This window comes from Microcebus murinus, chromosome X (assembly GCF_040939455.1).
Source record: "Microcebus murinus isolate Inina chromosome X, M.murinus_Inina_mat1.0, whole genome shotgun sequence".
Lineage (NCBI taxonomy): Eukaryota > Metazoa > Chordata > Mammalia > Primates > Cheirogaleidae > Microcebus > Microcebus murinus.
Window position 1 is genome coordinate 63,113,387 of NC_134136.1, and position 23,694 is coordinate 63,137,080.

The 23,694-nt window shown below is 40.8% G+C and overlaps 1 protein-coding gene across 2 annotated transcripts in view; it reads left to right on the forward strand.

The window, feature by feature from the left end:
- The window catches only part of INTS6L (integrator complex subunit 6 like), a 60,259-nt gene extending 45,915 nt beyond the window's left edge, over positions 1-14,344 (forward strand). Inside the window, exons 10-18 of one of the 2 annotated variants that reach the window (XM_012747519.2) lie at positions 1,286-1,380; positions 2,384-2,494; positions 4,747-4,965; positions 5,838-5,961; positions 6,981-7,123; positions 8,922-9,156; positions 11,256-11,585; positions 12,479-12,572; positions 12,972-14,344. In XM_012747519.2, the coding sequence (XP_012602973.2) occupies positions 1,286-1,380; positions 2,384-2,494; positions 4,747-4,965; positions 5,838-5,961; positions 6,981-7,123; positions 8,922-9,156; positions 11,256-11,585; positions 12,479-12,572; positions 12,972-13,080 (1,460 nt within the window). In that variant the 3' untranslated portion in view covers positions 13,081-14,344. The remainder of the gene's footprint in view (positions 1-1,285; positions 1,381-2,383; positions 2,495-4,746; positions 4,966-5,837; positions 5,962-6,980; positions 7,124-8,921; positions 9,157-11,255; positions 11,586-12,478; positions 12,573-12,971) is intronic. The other variant, XM_012747523.2, reaches the window with a different exon arrangement.
- Positions 14,345-23,694: the final 9,350 nt, after the last annotated feature.

The window sequence follows — 23,694 nt, forward strand, 5'->3', positions numbered from 1 at the left end:
ACAATAGAAATCAAAGAAATGAAGAGGGGTGGAAATATGGCTAAACAAAGTATGGGCTGTTTAAGGAAAATCCCAAATGTAATTTAGAGCTTGCCCATCATTGCCTAGAGATTAGAGGCTCAGCTTTTGTTCTCATATACTTTGTAAAAATGTAAAGTCTCTTACATTGACCTTTCAGCAAAAAGTAGAATAGCCTCTATGTTTAAATGAATGAAATGTTATTCCATCAACCAGTGGCCATGGATTCCATTTTGAGTGAAAATTACTTCAGTTAAGTTACCAATATGTAAGAGGTTGGGAAAATATTTCAGATAGATCAGATTCAATGTTTTGATATCATATTTTATGTAGTATCTCAAACAGAAGAAGAACATGTAACTTGAGAATGTATTTCATTTTCTGGAGAAATACTATATATAATTTTGGTAAATACTACAACCACCAAGAAAGATAATCAAATAAACTCCAATTAAAAGTTTATCTGCAGGCTGGGCGCGGTGGCTCACGCCTGTAATCCTAGCTCTCTGGGAGGCCGAGGCGGGCGGATTGCTCAAGGTCAGGAGCTCGAGACCAGCCTGAGCGAGACCCCGTCTCTACTATAAATAGAAAGAAATTAATTGGCCAACTGATATATATATAAAAAAATTAGCCGGGCATGGTGGCGCATGCCTGTAGTCCCAACTACTCGGGAGGCTGAGGCAGAAGGATCGCTTGAGCCCAGGAGTTTGAGGTTGCTGTGAGCTAGGCTGATGCCACGGCACTCACTCTAGCCCGGGCAACAAAGCGAGACTCTGTCTCAAAAAAAAAAAAAAAAAAAAAAGTTTATCTGCTGTAATAAAAATCTGAGTTTTTTTGGGGGTTTTGTTGTTGTTGTTTTTTGAGACAGAGTCTCACTCTGTTGCCCCAGCTAGAGTGCCGTGGAATCAGCCTAGCTCACAGCAACCACAAACTCCTGGGCTCAAGTGATCCTCCTGCCTCAGCCTCCTAAGTAGCTGAGACTACAGGCATGCGCCACCATGCCCAGCTAATTTTTTCTATATATTTTTAGTTGTCCAGCTAGTTTCTTTCTATTTTTAGTAGAGACGGGATCTCGCTCTTGCTCAGGCTGGTTTCCAACTCCTGACCTTGAGCAACGCGCCTGCCTCAGCCTCCCAGAGTGCTAGGATTACATGCGTGAGCCGCCACTCTCGGCCAAAATCTGAGATTTCTAAATGTGAGTTACTGGGTTAGATCTTGGAACTGAGGACCAGAATGATATGATATTTTATTTGTTTTTCTATTACAGATGACTTGTTTAAAGTTCACAAGCTTAAGCCAAATCTGAAGTGGCGACAGGCTTTTGACGGCTACTTAAAAACTCTGCCTCCATACTACTTATTAGTATGTATTTGTGTGTATATATATGTATCAGTGATAATTCTAATCACAAGAAACCAATGAATCAAAATCTTTACCTTTGCAATAAGATAGCTATGTTTTTATTTTACAGATATTTGTGTCATCACTGCCCTCTCAAACCATGTGTAAGAGTTTGGAGATGTCATGGCGGCACAAAAAAGAACTTTGTTTTCTCTATTTTATTTCCTTTAACTGCCATGGTTATTTTTATAAAACACTTCTGTGTTTCTCTTATTAAAAGTAACCTTATGAAATTATAATTTTGGAATTTAAGAATAAATAGGTCTAGATTCATATATTACATCAAATCCCCTTTTTAACTCTAGAAATTCTCAATATGGGCTTTACCTCTGGAAAAAAAATCTGAAGACATTATAGTTGCTTATTGCCTCTTAAGCGTGTCCTAGACAAAGCATGAAGTGGGGACATTGGTGGTGGGCGTGATCCAAAAAGAGTAAAAAAAAAAATACTTGGCCTCATTTTGGTTTTTACAATTGGAGGAAAATATTCATGATGATTTTGAACTGGTAATTGAATCTAAATTAAGATTATCAAAACCGTTTCAGAGGTTGATGTAGTAAACTTTAAGCCAAGTTTCTAGAGGTGAAAAGGCAGATCTTAAATGGTGCCATTTGTGTCACTGGGAGGAGAAATTGGGGTGTGTTCATGTTTGCCATGGCAGGAATGGGGTACGTAATATGATGCAATGTGAAATGATTTTATGATTGGGAAATAAAACTGAACGCAATTTACATGTTTGAATTTGCTGTTACTTGCTCTTCTTATCCCACTCTCTTCTGATTTTTTTACTTTCTGCTCCTTCTCTGCTATTTTCATTGCCACTTTTTAATGTTCCATGTTTGGTTTTATGTGCAGCATCTTGACTTCTAAGAAATGAATCATATCCCTTTGCCCCTTATAACTGAACTTTGAGTATTTTAAGATTTATTCTATTCTTACTGTTGTGTATTTTGTTTCCTTATAGCCATTAAAGAAAGCACTAAGGATGATGGGAGCTCCAAATCTGATATCAGATAATTTAGATTGTGGACTTAGTTACAGTGTTATCTCTTACCTTAAAAAACTCAGCCAACAGGTAGTATTGGTAAAAACAAACAAACAAAAATCCTTTGCCCTCAGAAGTGCATTTCCTTATTCTTTAGTGTAATTGTAATTTTTCAAATTAAATGTGTATATATCTCTACACTTTATGGATTAGTAATAATGTGATTCTCTATGGCTTCTAGCTTCACCATTAAACTGCAGTTAAGGGTTTGTCAGTATCATTTGATGCTGTGCCATTTCTCCTTTTGCCTGCCAGTTAGTCCTCCCCACAAGCTGGTTGATATTTTGTGGCCTAAGAGGGGCAGAGGCTTAATAGAATTCCCTCATGGGTCACATTTTTTGTCTATCCTCAACCTAGTTTCTCCTCAGATCACGTTGGGCTAGAGCATCCCCCCCTTTTTAGATCAGCACACCGAAGTATGGTGTGATTAAATGACTTGCCTGACATTAGTTTTCAGGCACATGAAGAACTTAACACTAGCATGCTAGCCCTTGGATAAACAGCTACATGCTTTTCCCTGGAGAGTGGGGAGATGAGACTAGTGTTCCTCAAACTGGAGGGTGATAGGCCCCAAGGGGACCTGAAGAGTGGAGTTGCGCCTCCTCTCTTCTCACCCTCCATCTGTTCCTCATTTATCATTATTCACCTTGTCCCTTGCCTGCCCCTCTCTATTAGTACCTCATCCTCCACTCACCCCTCCTTATCATACTTCTCACCTCTACCTAGACCATTCTTGTAAGATGGAAATGTTTGAGAACTACTGAGTTAGAGCTTTACTGCCATATGAATGTGTTCTTTTATATGACAAATTAATGCCACAATTTTACTATCTTATGCACAAGTGTATTCCCAGGTAGGGAACTGAGTTAGCATTTGCAGTAATTATAATGTTCAAGTTGGATATATTTGGAAGTTTGGCCTTTAGAAAATGGAGAGTAGTAAGCAAAGAGTTAGTTTTCAGTAAAGGACCAAAGGGACTCCTCAGTTGGGATGCTGACACACCTTGCTAGGAAATGGCAAAAACTTCAGTATGGTCTGGAGCTTACCAGCTCCTACCAGTCCAATGTGCTCATAAATGCAAAAGAAAATAAAGGCAAACCCAGATTTTCTCATCTACCAAGTGCCCCCCAACCCCTTTCCTATTTGCTAATAGATTTTTTTGTTATTGTTGTAAATGTTTTGGTTTGGTTATTTATTTATCTATTGATCTATTGATTTTTTTTTTAATTTGATGTTTACCTTAGGCCTTTAAGGCTGTGTCAGCAGGATGTAGCCACAAGCAAGAATAGTAAACAGAGTCAAAACTAATGCAAGTTCTGGGACCTTCTGGGGAACATTGCATGTATAGTTTTATAAATGAGCTTTTAAGACTGTTTAAAGAAACAGACCTTTTGTTTGCTCTTCATATTTCATGGCTTTAAAATATTTTTAGAGATAATAAACATAGACTTAACTCCTATAGTTAGAGAAAATTAATAAATATCTCTGACCAAACCATAAGAGGTCCAAAATTTTGGGGGCTTACTGGACATTGGTAGATTCCATCTTTTAGAGAAAAAGAAAAGATCATTACTAATTTATAATAGCTCTAATCACTAATTTGATTACTAATTTAATAACTATGTCACCAGTGTTTCTTGAGCCATCTCAGATGTATATAAAACACAAAATATACCAAATATATGTTACTATAATACACTCAAGCAATACTAACCAATATGGTATAATAGTGTCTAATAAGAGGATTTTTACAAATTATTTACTTGGTAATATCTGCTCAATTAAGCATTACCTTCTAAGAATTTTTTGGATAGTCTAATATTAGAAATAAATGGTTTGATTTTTTTCAGATATAACCCCTATCTATGTGATCTGAATTTTAGCATTAGTTTACATGTTTAAATTTAGAGTCTTAAACCTTTATGTCTGGGTCTGAAATGAATATGTTCACTTAGAGTAGATATTATGATAACAAAACATACTTTTAAATGTCTATGAATGAAATTCTTATCCATGGTTTTTATTCTCTTAATGATTCAATCATAATTTTGACACTAGACAAGAGAAAAAAATGTATTGAGTTATTTGTCTTTTCAGCCCTTTCTCTCTGTTTGCTGTGGTAGTACAGAGAAGCACAGGAAAATGCTTAATTACCCATTTTTCTGTGATTTGCAATTGAAAATTATTCTGTGGGGTTCTTAAAAGTATTATCTTTCTTAAGTAGTAAAAATGACAGTGATGATATAGATGTTTTCATAACATGCTATGTACTTTCATTTTAGACCAAACTAGAATCAGAACGAATACTAGCATCAGTGGGGAAGAAACCTCCCCAGGAAATTGGAATAAAAGTGAAAAATCACTCTGGAGGTGGTGTGTCCTTGATTCACAATAAAAATTTTAGAAAACTATTGAAAGAAATCACAGGAGAGACTGTACCAAGACCAACAGAATTGAATACCAAAGAATTTGCAGGCTTCCAAGTAGGGCTCTTAAACAAGGTAACTTGTGGCAAATAGTTTATATTTGTTTAAATGTATCTGATACATTTATATCTTTCATATTCCTTTCATTCTGAAATAATAACAATCCTGTTTGGAGTTAGTAGTTATTAATGGACCAGTTTAGCAATGCCCTGCCAGCAGGTACCAATATGGAATGAAATGTACAAGATGTTCAGGTTAATACCCCTGAAAGATAAGGGAAGAGGAAGCTGGAGTAGGTAGGGAGAGCCTTCAAGCCACAAAGCTGATCTAGCACCTATGAGAGGAGGGGCGAAGGAAGGAGGATGTGGTGTGAAGAGGCTCAGACGTTGGTGAAGCTTGAGGAAAGTCTTGACCAACACAGTGGGGACCTTTGGCACTGAGATTTTCCATAGAAGAGGGCCATGTTGGGCAGAGCTGGCCAGGGCCTAACACCTCTGCCATTCTTAGTCACTGGCCATGGGCGGCCTGGGAAGAGCATGGCCTCAGCTCAGTGTTGCAGCAGATCCCTCAGGCACTGCAGCAGGAGGCTCTCAGCTATCGCACTCCTTGCAGCACCAGGCATTGCTTTCCTAAAGGGAGATCCCAGCAGCTCACCTCTATGGCTGCCAGAGGATTATAAGCAGTGGTCCTGCAAGGCTGCCATAGGTATAAATATCCAGATTGGTGTTGTAAATAACATACTTGAAAATGGATATTCCCAGTGACTTTAATACTGTGTAGATGTTTTAGAATTTAGAACACAAATGAAAATTTTCCACCGGGAAAATTGTACTGTGGTTATTTGTATTGAATATATCTCTCTTCAATAAGATTTTAAGAGGATTAAGTATTACATTTCTTTATTAAAAGTCTTAGGAGTTATTGAAATTATGTTTCATTTCAAATAGGATTTGAAACCTCAGACATATAGAAATGCTTATGATATTCCACGTAGAGGTCTTTTAGACCAGTTGACCAGGATGAGATCCAATTTGCTGAAAACGCACAAGTTTATTGTTGGACAAGATGAAGGTAAATGAACAATGATGTACTTTTCATTGATTAAGAAAATGCCAGGCACAAATTACACAAAAGTGTTTGTTGCATGATGAGTAGATTCTTTTATAGTACTTTAGTGTTCAGAATGCCTGTTTTTAATGACTCCCTATGTCTACTCAGGCACAATTTATTTTTCTCAAATTTAAGGGAAAGAGTGCATTAACCAGCATGTGCACTACGCTTGCTGTGCTTTTGCTCTTGTAAGCCTCAAACAGCCCCAGGAGATAGATACTGTATTTATGCCCACTTTATGAACATGGAAACAAAGAGTGAGCATTTTAGTAATTTGTTCAGGTTTAGCCGTTCAGAAAATAGCAGAACCTAGGTCTGTCAGATTTCCCAACGCGCACACCCAAGCACTGTATACCACCCAGCCTACTGTGATGAGTTCAATAAAGAATACCTCATTTACATGTAAGTAACAAATCTGATAGCACCCAGGGTAATTGTGACTATTCAATTTCCCTTTACTCCATGTTGTTTATTTTAAACAGGATCACCTGTCCACTAAAATGAGGACATTTTAGCCCAGCCAACCTCCTGAAATTATATACAAAGTTTTGTATATATGGGGGCTTTTCTAGGAAGAGAACCTACAGATTTCATTAAATTCTCAAATGTTAAGACCCACTAATCAATGTTCTCTGGATGCTAAGAGAACACCGCAGAGCCTAAGCTCTTCAAAATGTAAACAATATGTGGTGTTCTGAGTTGGGATGGCAGTATATGAGAGGTCATACCATTGTCAAACCTGGTTTGAAGGTAAGGGAGTTGTTGTGGTTCTAGTGATGTGAGCCCGTAGGCGGTAGTAATGGTAGACTAAGTAATGATTGGGAGGAAGAGAGATGATTCTAGATCCCAGAATGCTAGATTTGAGATTTTGGACTCTATTCGATACTAGGGTACACATTACTAAGCCAAACTATGATCATGTCATCTCAATAGGATCATATACTTCAGCTATATAGCATTAATTTCTTGTGATTTTGCAGATTCTCTTCATAGTGTTCCAGTTGCACAAATGGGTAACTATCAGGAATATCTGAAGACGTTGCCTTCTCCACTACGAGAGATCGATCCAGATCAACCAAAAAGACTACATACTTTTGGCAATCCATTTAAACAAGATAAGAAGGTAGTATACCTATTTCTATGTCTGCCTAAATTGTGATATTCTTGCTATAATTCTTTTCTTTCTGGCAAGATGAATACAAATCAGAGGCTCTTCTTTTGTTTGCTTAAAAGATAACATATGACACCAAAGCTCTTTGTGGCTGGAAAGTCGGAGCCTCCTGGTGCCAGAATGTGCCGGTTGAATAAAATTATAGCTGTCATTTATCGAGTATCTAGTAGGAGCTGGTTATTAAATGATCTCATTTAATGCTTGTAACCTTTATGCAAGGTGAATGTTACTGTCTGCCCTTTAATAAGAAGAAATCAAGGCTCACAGTAGTCAAATGCCTTACTCTGTGACATTGCTGATAAGAGCCAGGATTTGAACCCACCTCTTTCTGGTTCCACAGTCTATATTCATTTCCACCACCACATACTAATTTTTTAAATATTGAGATCACCATTTATTTCCTCTATTTCCATGATTCAGATCTCAGTGCTCAATGATCTAGTGCTCAATCTAGACAATGACAATGATGAGTTTTTCCTTTGAAATATACAGTATAGGTGATGTTGCTTTATTTGAGTTATCCTACTAAAGATCTAAATGTGGAGCCTGATCCAGGCATGGTGGTGCACACCTGTAATCTCAGCTACTTGGGAGACAGACCGAGGCAGGAGGATCACTAGAGCCCAGGAGTTTGGGACTAGACTGGGCAACTTAGCAAGACCCTATCTCTATAAGTAAATAAATAAAAATGAAGCATGTGTTTGTATGTGTGTGTCTATGTATGTGTGAGATATACTGACTTGACTAAGTATGAAAACAGATGAGACTATATCTGCACTCATAGAGGAGACCGTTGGTATAAAGGCTCAGAACATACAAATAATCTCTTCTGTGGCCAAACTAGACCCAAGGTATTCCACCTCACCCCAATCCTCAATTAATTGGAGGTTTTCTTTATCTATGACTTGGATTCCATATTTGTAGTACTAGGGATAATAATTATACCTAATTGATAGAACTCTGCATGACATTGCATGAGTTAGTATGTATACACTGTTTAGAATATTGCCAGACGTATAGTAAATGCTCAGTGAAAATGTTTTCCCCTATCTGTACTGCATATAGGTAAAAAAACATCCTTTGGAAATGTCATTTATCCTGATTTTTGTCAAATAATGTGGGCATATGATCTTGGTCATGCTTGGATGAGAACAGCTTTTAGCTCTCATCTTCTATCTACCCCCAGGAGTGAAAAGCCTCCTCACTCCCTGCCCAACACCAAGGTAAACATTTGAATCCCTGTGAGGTTCCAGTTAGGAGAATTACATTTTCCATCTACCTGCCTTTCACAATCGACATGCAGTGTCCTGTACAGTGATAATCAGTGTTTCTTAATGATGAGTTTAAAGCACAAAGGCATCAAAAAAGGAAATTATTTCACCTACCAAGGGTTGATGCAAAATAGTTTGTACTTCTTCAAAAAGGTAACTAACTGTGGGTTTACCCCATTCTGGTTTATTAGAGCTGCTCATTCCTAAGCTTTCTGATCAATCATTATCATAGCATGTTTGGCCTTGGACAACACCTTGTATGTTAGTTTCCTCCTTGTTCCACTTAGACTGGATTAAAATTGAGTTGCATTTTCTGAGAATAGAGTTGGTATGGGGTGTGGTCAATCTTTGGCCGATGATTAAGGCTTACATTAGTGATGTAATGCATGATTGATTATGCATGCATATTAAGAGAGCTTGCAGTTTTGTAACAGTTGAATTTTTGTCTTTCATGGAATGCATTCATTGATGTTTTTTAGGGAATGATGATTGATGAAGCAGATGAGTTTGTAGCAGGGCCACAAAACAAAGTGAAACGTCCTGGAGAACCCAACAGTCCTATGTCATCTAAGAGAAGGCGGAGTATGTCCCTGCTGTTGAGGAAACCACAAATACCACCTACTGTAACTAACCATGTGGGCGGAAAGGGACCACCCTCAGCCTCGTGGTTCCCATCTTATCCAAACCTCATAAAACCCACCCTTGTACATACAGGTATAGAGTAGTGGTTGTGATTTCCTTATGGTTCCTAGAGGACTAAGACACTAAACACTTTTATTTTCCTTTCTGTTGTGTTCCATTTTTGTTCATTAAGTAAACCATTGCTAAATCGTCTATGTGGTAGGTACAATAGGCCCCACGTGGGGCAGTGACCCTGTTTCAGGGATCTCAGTCTGTATGAAGAGGGAAAAATCCATAATTATGTAGTAATTAACACATGGTCATTAACATAGTAATTAACAGTAATTAATACAGTACTTAGGAAGTAAACACAGTAATTAATGAAGAAATGGGCCGGGCGCTGTGGCTCACGCCTGTAATCCTAGCTCTTGGGAGGCCGAGGCGGGCGGATTGCTCAAGGTCAGGAGTTCAAAACCAGCCTGAGCAAGAGCGAGACCCCGTCTCTACTATAAATAGAAAGAAATTAATTGGCCAACTGATATATATATAAAAAATTAGCCGGGCATGGTGGCGCATGCCTGTAGTCCCAGCTACTCGGGAGGCTGAGGCAAGAGGATCGCTTGAGCCCAGGAGTCTGAGGTTGCTGTGAGCTAGGCTGACGCCACGGCACTCACTCTAGCCTGGACAACAAAGTGAGACTCTGTCTCAAAAAAAAAAAAAAAAAAAAAATTAATGAAGAAATGGAGAGATGTGCATGTGTCTGCTTCAACCATTTGGAGTGGCTACAAGAGTGAGGAGGATAGGCCCGGCGTGGTGGCTTACGCCTATAATCCTAGCACTCTGGGAGGCCGAGGTGGGCAGATTGCTCGAGGTCAGGAGTTTGAAACCAGCCTGAGCAAGAGCGAGACCCTGTCTCTACTATAAATAGAAAGAAATTAATTGGCCAACTAATTATATAGAAAAAATTAGCCGGGCATGGTGGCACATGCCTGTAGTCCCAGCTACTCGGGAGGCTGAGGCAGTAGGATTGCTTAAGCCCAGGAGTGTGAGGTTGCTGTGAGCTAGGCTGATGCCACGGCACTCACTCTAGCCTGGGTGACAAAGTGAAACTCTGTCTCAAAAATAAATAAATAAATAAAAAATAAAGCCTTGCAGACCAGAGTCAGGAGCTAAGGGTCTGCAAGGCTCTGCATGGCCTGGCCCCTCCGCTGCCATGCACTCCTAACAGGTGTCCCATGGGACTCCTGGCTCCCTCTGCCTCTGTCCTTCACTCCGTGGTGCTGGGCTGTCCCCACTGTGGCCCCTTCCCTTGGCCTCTTTGCAGCCCATAGTGCTCCCTCTGCCTCTGCCTCCTCCTCCAGGCCCTGCCTAGGGACACCTCCTCAGAAGGCCCTGCCCAGCCACCCGTGACCCCTGGGCTCCCTCTGCTGCTCTCCCAGGGGCCTGCGGGCTCCTTCCCTAAGCCCAGCCCAGCTCTGCTGCTTTCCTTTGATCATTGTGCACTTCCTGCCTGACTTCCCCATGAGGGTGTGAGCCCCACGGGTGTGGGGGGTAGGGGGGAGAGTTTCTCTCTGTGCTGCTCACTGCTGATCCCTGGCTCCTGCATGGTGCCTGGCACAGAGGATGAATAAATGACATAGAGGTGCCAGACTTGGAGTAAAAAGAAAGTCACTTTTCTAAGACAGAAGGGAAAGATGGAAGGATACACAGGGATTTGGGGTGATGGAGTGAAGATAGTGTTCAGCCCTAATAGCCTCCTGTATTTTCTCAGAATATTTGAGATAGAGAGGAGGCAGGTTGAGGGGGGCTCACTCAGTCTGACTTCCAGCTCAGTACAGCTTGGCAGTTTATAGGTAAATTATAGAAATCTTGACATCAATTGAGAATTGCTGCTTTTCAATTTATAAAGCATAACAAGCTAACACTAAACCATGAATGCCAGGGATCTATGAATGTGTGTTTATTGTATTGTCTTACTTGGTTTCCATATGTATTCATAGTGTCATGAAGGGAAGAAGGTGGTTTTGTTATATTTCTTGAGCTGAATTTGAGGGCTCTCAGATCTCCACCTGGTCTATGCTCCTGCTTTATGAAATAAATGATTTCCTAGAAGCTGAGGAGCTCAGGGATATACCTGTGGGGTTGACATAATGCACCTACCTCACAGCTCAATTTCTTAATTTGGTTTCCAGATGCTACTGTCATTCACAATGTTCATGAGGAGAAGACGGAAAATGGTCAGTCCCCACCTGATGGCTTCCTGTCAAAATCTCCACCGGAGCTTATGAATATAGCAGGAGATGGTATTCCAACCAACCAGTTGGATTCTCTCTCTGATGACTTTGCTAATCTCAGCAAAGATGGGCTGATTCACAAACCTGGTAGTAATGCACTTGGAGGAGCCAAAAACTGCAATCTCTCAGTAGACAAACGAACTATGCAAATAACTCCTGCTATGGCACAAGGAATCAATGCTGATATAAAACATCAATTAATGAAGGAAGTCCGAAAATTTGGACGAAGTAAGTAGTGAAAGAACATGTACCAATAATGCGACAGGAAGTCCCTCTCGTTCTATGATTCAGAATACATTCAAGCACCTCTTAAGGTGCATTTTAAGGCTATATTGGGTTTATACATAATTTAAAGCAATTCCTCTTGCTTTAAGTAAAAAGGTACAATATACCCTTTTACACTATACACTTTCTTTTTTCCCCCTTCTTACAGTTGTTTCCTTTTGCTGCTGTAACAAGTTATCATAAAATCTGTAGCTTAAAACAACACAAATTTATTATCTTTACAGTTCTGGAAGTCACGGTTCTGAAATTATTTTCACTAGGCTAAAATGAAAGTGTTGGCAGGCCAGCGTTCCTTCTGTAAGCTCTAGGGAGAATCTCTCTCCTTGCCCTTTCCAGCTTCTAAAGGCCACCTGTATTCCTTGGCCCATGATCCCTTCCTTCATATTCAAGTCAGCAGCTGAATACCTCTCTGACCTACTCCTGTCCTTACATGTTTCCTCTCTGACCTTAAGTCTATTGCTCCATCTTACAAGGATACTTGTGATTACATTGGGCCAATCTGCATAAACCTGGATAATCTCCCCACCTCAAGATCCTTTACTTAATTATATCTGCAAAGTAAAGTTCCTTTTACAATATAAGGTAACACATTCAGAGGTTCCAGAGATTAGGATGTGGACATCTTTGGACAGCCATTATTCAGCCTGCCACATTTGGTTAGTGTTTACAAGAGTTTCCTTAGAAGATATATGCAGATATTTTGATTTGCATGTTTAAAATACAAATTACACCTAACTTTCCACCCATGAAGAATGATTACTCAGGATGTACTACAGTTGAATTTTATTTCCCATTTATATTTATAAAAGTACTGAAATTTTTAAAAATATCTTCAGAGTATGAAAGAATTTTCATTTTGCTTGAAGAAGTGCAAGGACCTCTGGAGATGAAGAAACAGTTTGTTGAATTTACCATCAAGGAAGCTGCAAGGTTGGTATAAACAGGAACTTTTCCATTTTGGGGTTTTGTTGTTGTTGTTTGGTCTTTTTTTTTTTTTTTCAGTAGAGCCCAAAGCAGGAGAGAGACGGACAAACAGGCTCTGCCTTGCTTTTCTCAAATGCTAGTCCTCACTCATAGTTAAGGCTGTCTCTAAAAGTATTTGGATTAATATTACCTGAATATTATAAATATTCTGAATTCGATTCCTTTATTCTTCTAGGCTTACCATACTCTGAGGTAGGCTTGGGCCCTCACTTGGCACTACTGATATTTGCTAAGCCATATCTGTCCATGTAGATTGTAAACTTCACTTTGTATCCTACACAGTGCCTTGCACATCATAAGTGCTTTAAGTATCTTCTGGTTAATAAAATTTCTCTTTATTTTCAGGTTTAAAAGACGAGTCTTAATTCAGTACCTTGAGAAGGTACTAGAAAAAATAGATTCCTACCACCTTCTCAACAATATTAATCACATCAACAGCAGATCATCATGTTAATACAAAGACAGCTGTGAAAAAAGACAAGTTCTCTGTGCTGTAAGATGGAATGGAGGCCGGGCGCAGTGGCTCACGCCTGTAATCCTAGCACTCTGGGAGGCCAACGTGGGAGGATCACTTGAGCTCAGGAGTTGGAGACCAGCCTGAGCAAGAGTGAGATTCCGTCTCTACTATAAATAGAAAAAAATTAGCCAAACAACTAAAAATAGAAAAAAATTAGCTGGGCACGGTGGCACGTGCCTATAGTCCCAGCTACCTGGAAGGCTGAGGCAGGAGGATTCCTTGAGCCCAGGAGTTTGAGGTTGCTGTGAGCTAGGCTGATGCCATGGCACTCTAACCCAGGCAAGAGAGTGAGACTCTGTCTCAAAAAAAACAAAAAAAAAAAACACACACACACAAAAACCAAGTCGGAATGGGATATTGTCGAAGCCTCCTAGAATGTTTGAGTCAAGGGAATTGCCTTCCAGATGCTATTAGAAAGCAGTGGAGCTTTTTTGTTTTATGATTATCTGACAGTAAAAGCTAAGCTTTTGCCTAAAGAACTTTTTGAAAGTATTAATTTTTTATTTTATTGTTTCTTTTCCCAATTGAGGAAGGTGATGTTATTAATTTAGCAGGCTAAATTCAGTAAACACTGCTGCCCCCACCCCAGATAATAAGGGTTCACTCATTTGAACTTTGCCATTACAGGCATTTTCAGAGTGACTAGGGGCTACCTGCAAGTAGAGCACTACCTGGTGCTCTTACTATGTCCTTTAAAAGAATAGGTGTACAGAATGAAGTGATATTCTTGTGTGTGCCGAACAAAGTTTTCAACAATTCCTAGTTGTGCCTTTTAAACCATGCAATATTCAGGACAGTTTGAATCAAAGAGTAAGAAGCTGCTATTCAAGTAACTTATTTCTCTGTGGGAAGGGGCAGGGAGAGTCACCAAATAATCTACCTCCTACTCTCTTTGATTTTGTCTAGAGACATTACAAAGTGCACTTGAGGCTGCCCCAACCTCTGATATTTGTTCTTGCATGTGACGATAGAAAGTCTTCAGGTGGACTTATGCATTCTGTGCTTTGGAAGCACTAAAAAAAAAAAAAATAATAATGTGTATATTTCCTTTAATGTTTATACAAAGTTTATATGGAGCAGTATTGTTATGTTTGTATTAATTTGCAAAAATTTAAGTGTACAAAGAGATTTTGACTTTGCATATATAAAATAAATCATTTTATTGATTTTCACAAGTTCATTAATGCTGGTGAAATTTCTAATTATATGTTTCTTGTGATTTGTTATTCTTTTTAGAAATAAGCACACACTATTAAACAAATTAAATATTAACATAAGGATTTAAACTTCAAAACATCACTCACAGGACTGAATGATGTTAGTGAAAATGGCAGAGTAGGGTATTTGGGGAGCCAGTCCTTTTCAGAAAACACTGGGAAAAAACCCTGTCAGTATCAAATTTATTGGACTCTAGAATATAGTTGAAGGTTTACAGGAACTAAGTGAATGCTGGATCAGAAGAAAAGTCACTGAAACATGATGGAGTATTGTGGCATTTCAACCTACCCTTGCCACATTCCCCTCCCTGACATGGCAGTGGGTTTGAAGATGGCAGCCTACATTCCAAGTATGGGGTTCTGTTTCTGGAGGGAAGAAAGAGGACCTTACTCCCAAGGAATTGCGTTTGTGTGATCCTCTCTGGGGGTCTCCCTGGACTCCAAACTCTCTCAGGGTGCAGAAACAGCTATGGGGAAGATATTTCTCAAAAACATTTAAAGGCAAATGAACAAGCTGCTGCTGCTTGGGGCAAACAATAGACATGCCAAAAGGCTGGGAGGAAAAGCTGGGGAGTAAGATACTTTGGAGAATAAAGGCTACAGCATTCACCCATTATACCTGAGTATCTGGAAAACCATGTGCATGCCCAGGGCAAGACTCTACCCAGAAAAGACCTGAAAAGACCACAAGATTTCACCTCTGGCTAATCTTTAGACTCAGCACAAGCAAGAAGTGAAGGCTAAGGCAGACTTGTAAAGAGTGTGGTTAAGTATTGAAGGAGTGAATCAATAGAGCCAATCTACTAAGACCTGGAAAGTATTTTCTTTTATATTTTGCTCCAGGCATTTGAGGAAATTTCTGTTGAACCACTAGTTGACCACTAAGCTAAGGGAACAGAAACTTCAGGAACCATATACAACAAAAAATGCAATCTTTACAAAAGTACTTCATACAAGTTATTTAACAAAAAACAACCAAAGCCACTTGACAACAATAAATCCTGGGGATGGGTCAGAATTTCTAGAGTCACCATTATAATATTCAAAATGTCCAGTTTTCATTAAAAAAATAGGCATACAAAGGCATAAGAAAGGATGGACCAATGAGAGGGGCAGAAGAAAAATTAACAGAAAGTATCCCACAGAAAGCATTGGAATTGGACTTAGTAGACAAAGACTTTTTTTTAATTTTCAAGCATTTAGGGGGTACAAATGTATTTTGTTACATGGATGAATTGTGTCATGCTGAAGTCCAGGCTTTTACTGTACCTGTCACCAGAATAGTGTACATTGTACCCAATAGGTAGATTTTTATCCTTCACACCCTCCTATCCTCTTCTTCTTAATTTTCATTGTCAGGATCCTTGCATCAGTTTATGGCCATATATATCCCTCGTTTGGCTCACACTTACAAGTGTGAATGTGGCATTTTTCCATTCCTGAGATACTTTACTTAAGATAATGGTCTCCATTTCCATCCAAGTTATTGCAAAAGACATTATTTCATTCCTTTTTATGGCTGAGTAGTACTCCATGGTGTATATATACACCACATTTTCTTTATCCACTCATCAGTTGATGGGCACTTAGGTTAATTCCATATCTTTGCAATTGTGAATTGTGCTGCTATAAACATTCAGGTGCATGTGTCTTTTTTATAAAATTGCTTCTTTTCTTTTGGGTAGATACCCAGTAGTGGGATTGCTGGATCAAATGGTAGGTCCCCTTTTAGTTCTTTGCAGAATCTCCATACTGTTTTCCATAGAGGTTGTACTACTTTACATTCCCATCAACAGTGTTTAAGTGTTTCATTTTCACTACATCCATGCCACCATCTATTTTTTTTTTTTACTTTTTAATAGTGGCCATTCTGATAGGGATAAAGTGGTATATACAACTAACCAACAAACACATGAAAAGATGGTCAACATCATTGTTCATTAGTGATACACATATCAAAATCATAATGAGATAGCAATTCACTCCTACTAGAATGGCCATAATTTTTAAAAATGGAAAATAACAAGTGTTGATGACAATATAGAGAAATTAGAAACCTCACACACTGCTGTTGAGAAAGCAAAATGGTGAAGCCACTATGGAAAACATTTCTTAAAAAAATTAAACATTGGATTACCATATGACTCAGAAATTCTATTCTTATGTATGTACCCCAAAGAATTGAAGAAGAGGTGATCTAAAACTTGTACGCAATTGTTCATAGCAGCACTATTCACAATGGACAAAAGGTAAAAACTGTCCAAATGTCCATCAATAGGTGAGTAAATAAACAGAAAGTGATATATACATATAATGGGGTAGTACTCAGCCATAAAAGGGAATGAAGTGCTGGATACATGCTATAACATGGAGAACATTGAAAACATTATGCTAAGTGAAAGAAGACAGAAAACAGGGCACATATTATGATTCCATTTTTATGAAATATCAAGAATTGGCAAATCTAAAGAGACAAAGTATGTTACTGGTTGCAAGGGGCTAGAGAGAGGGAGAAATGGGGAGTGAGTGCTATTGAGTACAGAGTTTCCTTTTCGGGTAGTGAAAAAGTTCTGGAATTACATAGTTTATGATGGTTGCACAACATTGTGAATGTACTTTAATGCCATTGAATTGTACACTTTAAAATTGTTAAAATGATAAGTTGTAGGTTGTGTGTATTTTATAACAACAGCGACAAAACTCCCCAGAGCAGCCCAGCTGCCATCTGAATACCACTGAGTGATGGCAGTTGATGCCATGTGGAGCAGAATGATTGTCCATCCCAGCCCCACTCAAATTCCTGACATAGAAGACCATGAAATGTAATGATGATTTTTAAAGCAATCAGTTACCATCAGTAATGGTATTTGTTTATGCTTGATTCAAAAATGTTGAACTAAATAACAGAAATTATAAAAGATTGAATTTCAAAAAGTGCCTATCTATGTCGAGATATATTATTACATTGATATCAATACAGGGGAAACCAAGCAAAATTTAGAATCAGGTGGATAATAAGGCTAATAAAGGTTTAGTGATCTTCCTGTCTATATCAGAGTTCAACAAAAGAAACAGAATAAGTAAGGGATATATATATGTTTGTTGTTGCTATTTCTGCTGTTACAGAAAATTGACCTTATATAATTGTGGAATACAGTTAAGAATGCACCGGCCGGGCACGGTGGCTCACACCTGTAATCCTAGCACTCTGGGAGGCCAAGGCAGGTGGATCGTTTGAGCTCAGGAGTTTGAGACCAGCCTGAGCAAGAGTGAGATCCTGTCTCTACCAAAAGTAGAAAAAATTAGCCAGGCATGGTGGCACATGCCTATAGTCCCAGCTACTCGGGAGGCTGAGGCAGTAGGATTGCTTGAGCCCAGGAGTTTGAGGTTGCTGTGAGCTAGGCTGACACCACGGCACTCACTCTAGCCCTGGCAACAGAGTGAGACTCTGTCTCAAAAAAAAAAAAAAAATCTCTATGAGACTGCAGTCACCTCCACTGAGGTAGGGGAGAAAATAGGCTAAAACCCACAAACATGATCTGGAATCCCATTAGGACAGATAAATATGTCTCATTCTTGTTACCTCTGACCTTGGTGACAAGGATATACTCAGTAGAATCTAGGACTCTTCCTAATGGAGCTAAACACAAACACCTCATCCAAAAGTTATAGAAATTGAAGGAGAATCTAGTGGAATATAGAGGAATTGCAGGCCTAGCTGCTACTTCATGCCAAAAAGTGAATAAGCAAATCATCAATAATGGATGTTGACTGCTGCTTCTCATCCTCCACATTCTCCAAATTTCTGAGGAATCTCCCTGTGGTATACTCTAACTGGAAACATAAAGGAAAGAGAATTATCTGTAATGAATTCATTTAGTCAAGTTGACACATTACTAGGGTACCTCTTATCATCTTGATACCAATGTACATCTCCTTAAACCACACCTAACCTCTAAATAAAGACAGTTACAAAGTTTTATTTATTCTAACATGAGACAAGTTTCTCTGCTTACAAAAGATAGCATTCTCTGTATTCTTAAAGAGAATACAAAGTCCAATCTTCGTCTTGAGGTCTTGTTCATTCTTGTGCTACCTGATTTACACTCTACCTTTAATATCCTATATTTTAAATACTTAGAAATAAAGTTAACTCTTGGTAATACATTTTATGTTGCCAGCGAACAGAATGAGAAGGGATCAAAACCAAAAATATTTGGTTAATATATGTGTGAATGAATTCATATGAAGATAAGGAAGTAATATTCCTAATTATTATAGTCCTTATTTCTCCATACAGTCATGTGGTCACTTCTTCCACTCCTCGTTCCATACTCCCTTTGTCCTAGGCAAGCATGTCCACTGGTGATGGTTCTTTTCCTGCTGGAGTGACACACACCTACATTCCTGAGGTTCATGGAATCCATTAGCAGTCCTGGATGAATAAGGGTATTGCAGTTTCCATTGACTTTAATCACTGGACACAGGAGTACTAAGAGATGCTTTACAGGGTCTTCTGCATTTCTAAATATTCTCCTTACTCCCACTATCATTAAGTGTCTCTCAATCAATCAAATCCCAGACTTGACTTGGTTAAAGATCTAAAACCTTATGTATTGGCCGGGCGCTGTGGCTCACGCCTGTAATCCTAGCTCTTGGGAGGCCGAGGCGGGCGGATTGCTCAAGGTCAGGAGTTCAAAACCAGCCTGAGCAAGAGCGAGACCCCGTCTCTACTATAAATAGAAAGAAATTAATTGGCCAACTGATATATATATAAAAAATTAGCCGGGCATGGTGGCGCATACCTGTAGTCCCAGCCACTCGGGAGGCTGAGGCAGAAGGATCGCTTGAGCCCAGGAGTTTGAGGTTGCTGTGAGCTAGGACGCCACGGCACTCACTCTAGCCTGGGCAACAAAGCGAGACTCTGTCTCAAAAAAAAAAAAAAAAAAAAAAAAAAAAAAAAAAAATAAAACCTTATGTATGAAGTGGAGGCTTCTTGAGGAAGGACCCGTCTACACTGAAAAGGTTTATACCATGTACTTGTTCTCCCATTCTTACACAAAGGGGCCTGAAGCCCATTACTAGGGTGATGGTGCATTGGGAAGAGGAAATAGTCAAATTTATTATAGGACCCCAGCTTTGAACTGGCACTAATTTCCTGGAGACATAAATGCCATTCTGGTCCTTTTGAGAATCATTTGGCTTACTAATGGGCCTCAGCAGAGACTGAACCCTTGACCATGGGACAACACATTACCATGCCACTTGAACTGCCCAGCCTAACCTGGCTTTTTTTCTGACCCACCATGTCACAGTGATGTTTATGCACAGGAGGACCCTGTTATCAAATGGAAGTGATATGTACAAGATCATACTCAAGCAGGTCTGGAAGGCAAAAGTAAATTCCATGAAGGAGTGGCCAAAATGCCCTGGGTCCCCTGACTCCTGTTATATAACTTTTTCTCCCTGTGTTTGGCAGTATCCTAAAATGGTCCCCATGAACTTCACCCCTTCATTATGTTACATAACATGACAAAAGCGATTTTGCAGATGCAATTACATTAACCAATCTGTTAACCTAAATATAGGGGGATTCTGTGGATGGGACTAGCCTACACATATGAGCCCTTTAAAAGCACAGCATTTTTGGCCAGAAGTACTGGCTCATGCCTGTAATCCTAACACTCTGGGAGGCTGAGGTGGGAGGATTGCTTGAACTCAGGAGTTTGAGACCAGCCTGAGCAAGAAAAAGACCCCATCTCTACTAAAAATAGAAAAGTTAGCTGGGCTTGGGGGCACGCTCCTGTAGTCCAAGCTACTCAGGAGAATGACGCAGGAGGGTCTCTTGAGTGCAGAAGTTTGAGGTTATAGTGAGCTATGTTGATTCCATGGTGCTCTACCTCAGGCCTGCTTTACCCGTACAGGTGAACAATATGCAGACACCACCTACATTAGCTTTCTTTCTTTCCTTTTTTTTTTTTTTTTTTTTTTTGAGACAGAGTCTCACTCTGTTACTCAGGCTAGAGTGCCGTGGAGTCAGCCTACCTCACAGCAACCTCAAACTCCTGGGCTCAAGCAATCCTCCTGCCTCAGCCTCCCAAGTAGCTGTGACTACAGGCATGTGCCACCATGCCCGGCTAATTTTTTTTTTATATATTTTTAGTTGGCCAATTAATTTCTTTCTATTTTTAGTTTCGAACTCCTGACCTTGAAGGATCGCCCGCCTCAGCCTCCCAGAGTGCTAGGATTACAGGCGTGAGCCACCGCGCCCAGCCTACATTAGCTTTCAAACAAACAAAAAAAAAACAGAGAGAGAGAGAGAGAGAGAGAGAGAGAAATATAAATTCTTTACAGTCTCATTTGTTGGATTTACACTTAGTTTAAAATGTAACATATCGGAAGAGACAGCTCTGGAATCGTGAGGAAAGCCCTCTGCAAATCCACTCCTCTGTAAAACAGTGGCAAATATTGTCCATATAAGCATTTTCAGGACTCTGGAAATGAACAAAGGCTTGCAGCATTCTGAAGAACGTTGTTTATTCAATGAAAACGGCTAAAGCACAGTAAGAACAGTAAGCTTTGTGGCGTTTCAACTTGCCGTCTTCCCTCAGCTCCGTGGGAGCCTTGAAAGCAACCCCCTCACAACAGTGGTGGCTCTGAGCGCCAGCCACCTGTCAGCCACTGGAGGGGGCTACTGGTTGAAGCTCCCCTACAGTCTCTGCTCGCAGACAGTGGTCACTCCTTGACATGTCCCCAGACTCCCTGAACAGCGCCACCCCCAGGGCCCGTGCTCAATTAAGCCGAGCGCTCTCTGTGTGGACAGCCCCTCCCCCTCCTCTCTTCAGGTGCGAGCCAGCAAGTCCTGCAGCGCAGTGCTGCACTGTCACTGTGATGACAGCGGGCACGCGTGTCCTACTTGTTCGACAGAGAATGCGGCCAGTGTTCCTCCCCTGGGAATAACGTGTGCCGGGGATGCCCATAGAAGACCCTTCTTAAACGCCTGTAATGTTTCCTCCCGAGCAGGTGCTGCGTTCTAGCACCTGTGTTTTCTCCGCCGATTGGAACGATCGCATGACTTTCCTCCTTTAATCTGCTAATACGGCGTGCTGGTTATACTGCCCGGCAGCCGCGAATTCGCCCTTTTGTCCTGCTCTGTGGAAAGGTTCTGAGTTCTTTCGTTATTTTTTGCGGTGGCAGCCGTCACCGAAGATTGTCTGCAGAGGGCGCCAGAGACAGTTAAGGGGAAAACCGCTTCCTGGCTGTGGCGGGCTGGCACCGCAGGCCCTGCTGGGCACGAGGCTTGTCCCCGCCAGGCTCTGGCACCGCACGCAGCTTCCCAGTGCCCAGTCGGGGCAGGGCACGGCGGCCAGAAGCACTCTGAACTAGCAGCTTCCCTTGCATCCCCTTGGGCAGCGACATATCAGAGCACTTCTGGTGAGATGCCCGGCCCCCCCGCACCCCCTCCGCGCCCCCCTCTCCATGCACATATTTCCCAGACACCCCAGGGAGGGCATTTCCACCAACTGCCAAAGGGAAGGTTTCTAGAAAGTTCCACCAGTGCTGGTGCACCACAGCAACTTTGTTGCCATTTTGCGAGGTGCTTCAAGGTTCCCTCAACAAGGTAGGGATTTTAGCAATGGTTATGGGAATGCTTTCCGTTGAGTGCTCTGTCTCGCGTGTGTCTGCGTGTGTGCGGCGGTGGTTATTTGAGTATTCTATAATATTTACCCTCTGTAGTGGGGAGCTCTGTGCACTCTATCTCAGCAACGTTTCAGGAGAAACATTTTAGGGGCAGTCTATCTCAGCCCTTCGTAAAGGGCTTCTTTGTTCAGAGCCACATCTTAAATTCCGGAGGGCGGCTTTCCAGTGAGTTCTACTGGTGTGACACCGCAATAACTTCTCGGCCATACACTGAATCGCAGCTGGACCTCTCCAGCAAGATTTGGACTTCAACCGTTGGTGGTGGCAGGAATTTCTCCTCATATGCTCTCTGCAAGCCCTTCAGAGGATTTTCATTGGTTTCGTTATTTCAGCCTTGGGGTGATGACTCTTCCTGTGGGCTTTAACTTAATCCTGGGAGAGGGCTCTTACCTGGGTGCTCTATCTCAAGCCTGGGCGATGCTTCCTTGTGAGCTCTGTCTCATCCCTCTTGGGTGGGGCTATTTCTGAGGTACTCTATCTTAGCCCTAGAAAGGATTTTACATAGTGATCTATTTCAGTCCACAGGGATTACTATTTTATTTATTTATTTATTTATTTATTTATTTATTTATTTATTTATTTATTTGAGACAGAGTCTCTCTGTTGCCTGGACAAGTGCCATGGCGTCAGCCTAGCTCACAGAAACCTCAAACTCCTGGGCTCAAGTGATCCTCCTGCCTCAGCCTCCCGAGTAGCTGTGACTACAGGCATGCGCCACCATACCCGGCTAATTTTTTCTTTTTTCTGTATATATTAGTTGGCCAATTAATTTCTTTTTATTTATAGTACAGATGGGGTCTCGCTCTTGCTCAGGCTGGTTTTGAACTCCTGACCTCGAGCAATCCACACGCCTCGGCCTCCCAGAGAGCTAGGATTACAGGCATGAGCCACTGCGCCCGGCCTGGGACAACTATTTCTTGGATGCTGTGTCTTAGCCCTGTGGGGACTCTTCTTTGGGTACTCTTCACAGTTGTGTGTGTGGTTGCTTTCCTTGGATGCTTTATCTTTTTCTTGGGTGCTATATGTCAGCTCTGGGGTTGAAGTTTTTCCTTGGAGACTCTATCTCAAACCTAGGGTGGCTCATCCTTGGTGCTCTATCTCAGCATTGCTAGGATATTTCTTAACTTTGGGTAGTAGGACTTTCCCTTGAGTGCTTTATCCCCTAGGGGGGAATTATTCTTTGTGACCTCTAACTCTGTCCCCAGGGATTTTTACTTGTGTGCTCTGTTTCAACTCTGGGTGGGGAGCTTGTATTTTGGGTGCTCTATTGCTCCCATGAGGGGGTTGAGGTGTTTTTAAGATGCTCTACCTCATTTATGGAGAGGTCTGTCCTGTGGGTCTCTATCTTAGCCCTGTGGGGAAGACTATTCCTAAGAGATCTATCTCAGCTCTGCCAAGGTGCAGGAGCAGGAGACGGGGGAGGAACTTTTTCTTGGATGCTTCATCTCAGCCTAGGTAGGATTCTTCCTTGGGCACTCCTTCTCCCTTGTGAGCAGGAAATTCTTTCTTGTGGGATCTAACTCAATGCTTGGAGGATTCTCCCTTGGTTGCTTTAACTCAGCCAGGGAGGTAGGGTGGCTTTTCCTTAAATATTCAAAGTTAGCAATGGCTGGGAGATGGAGGGGGGCAGAGA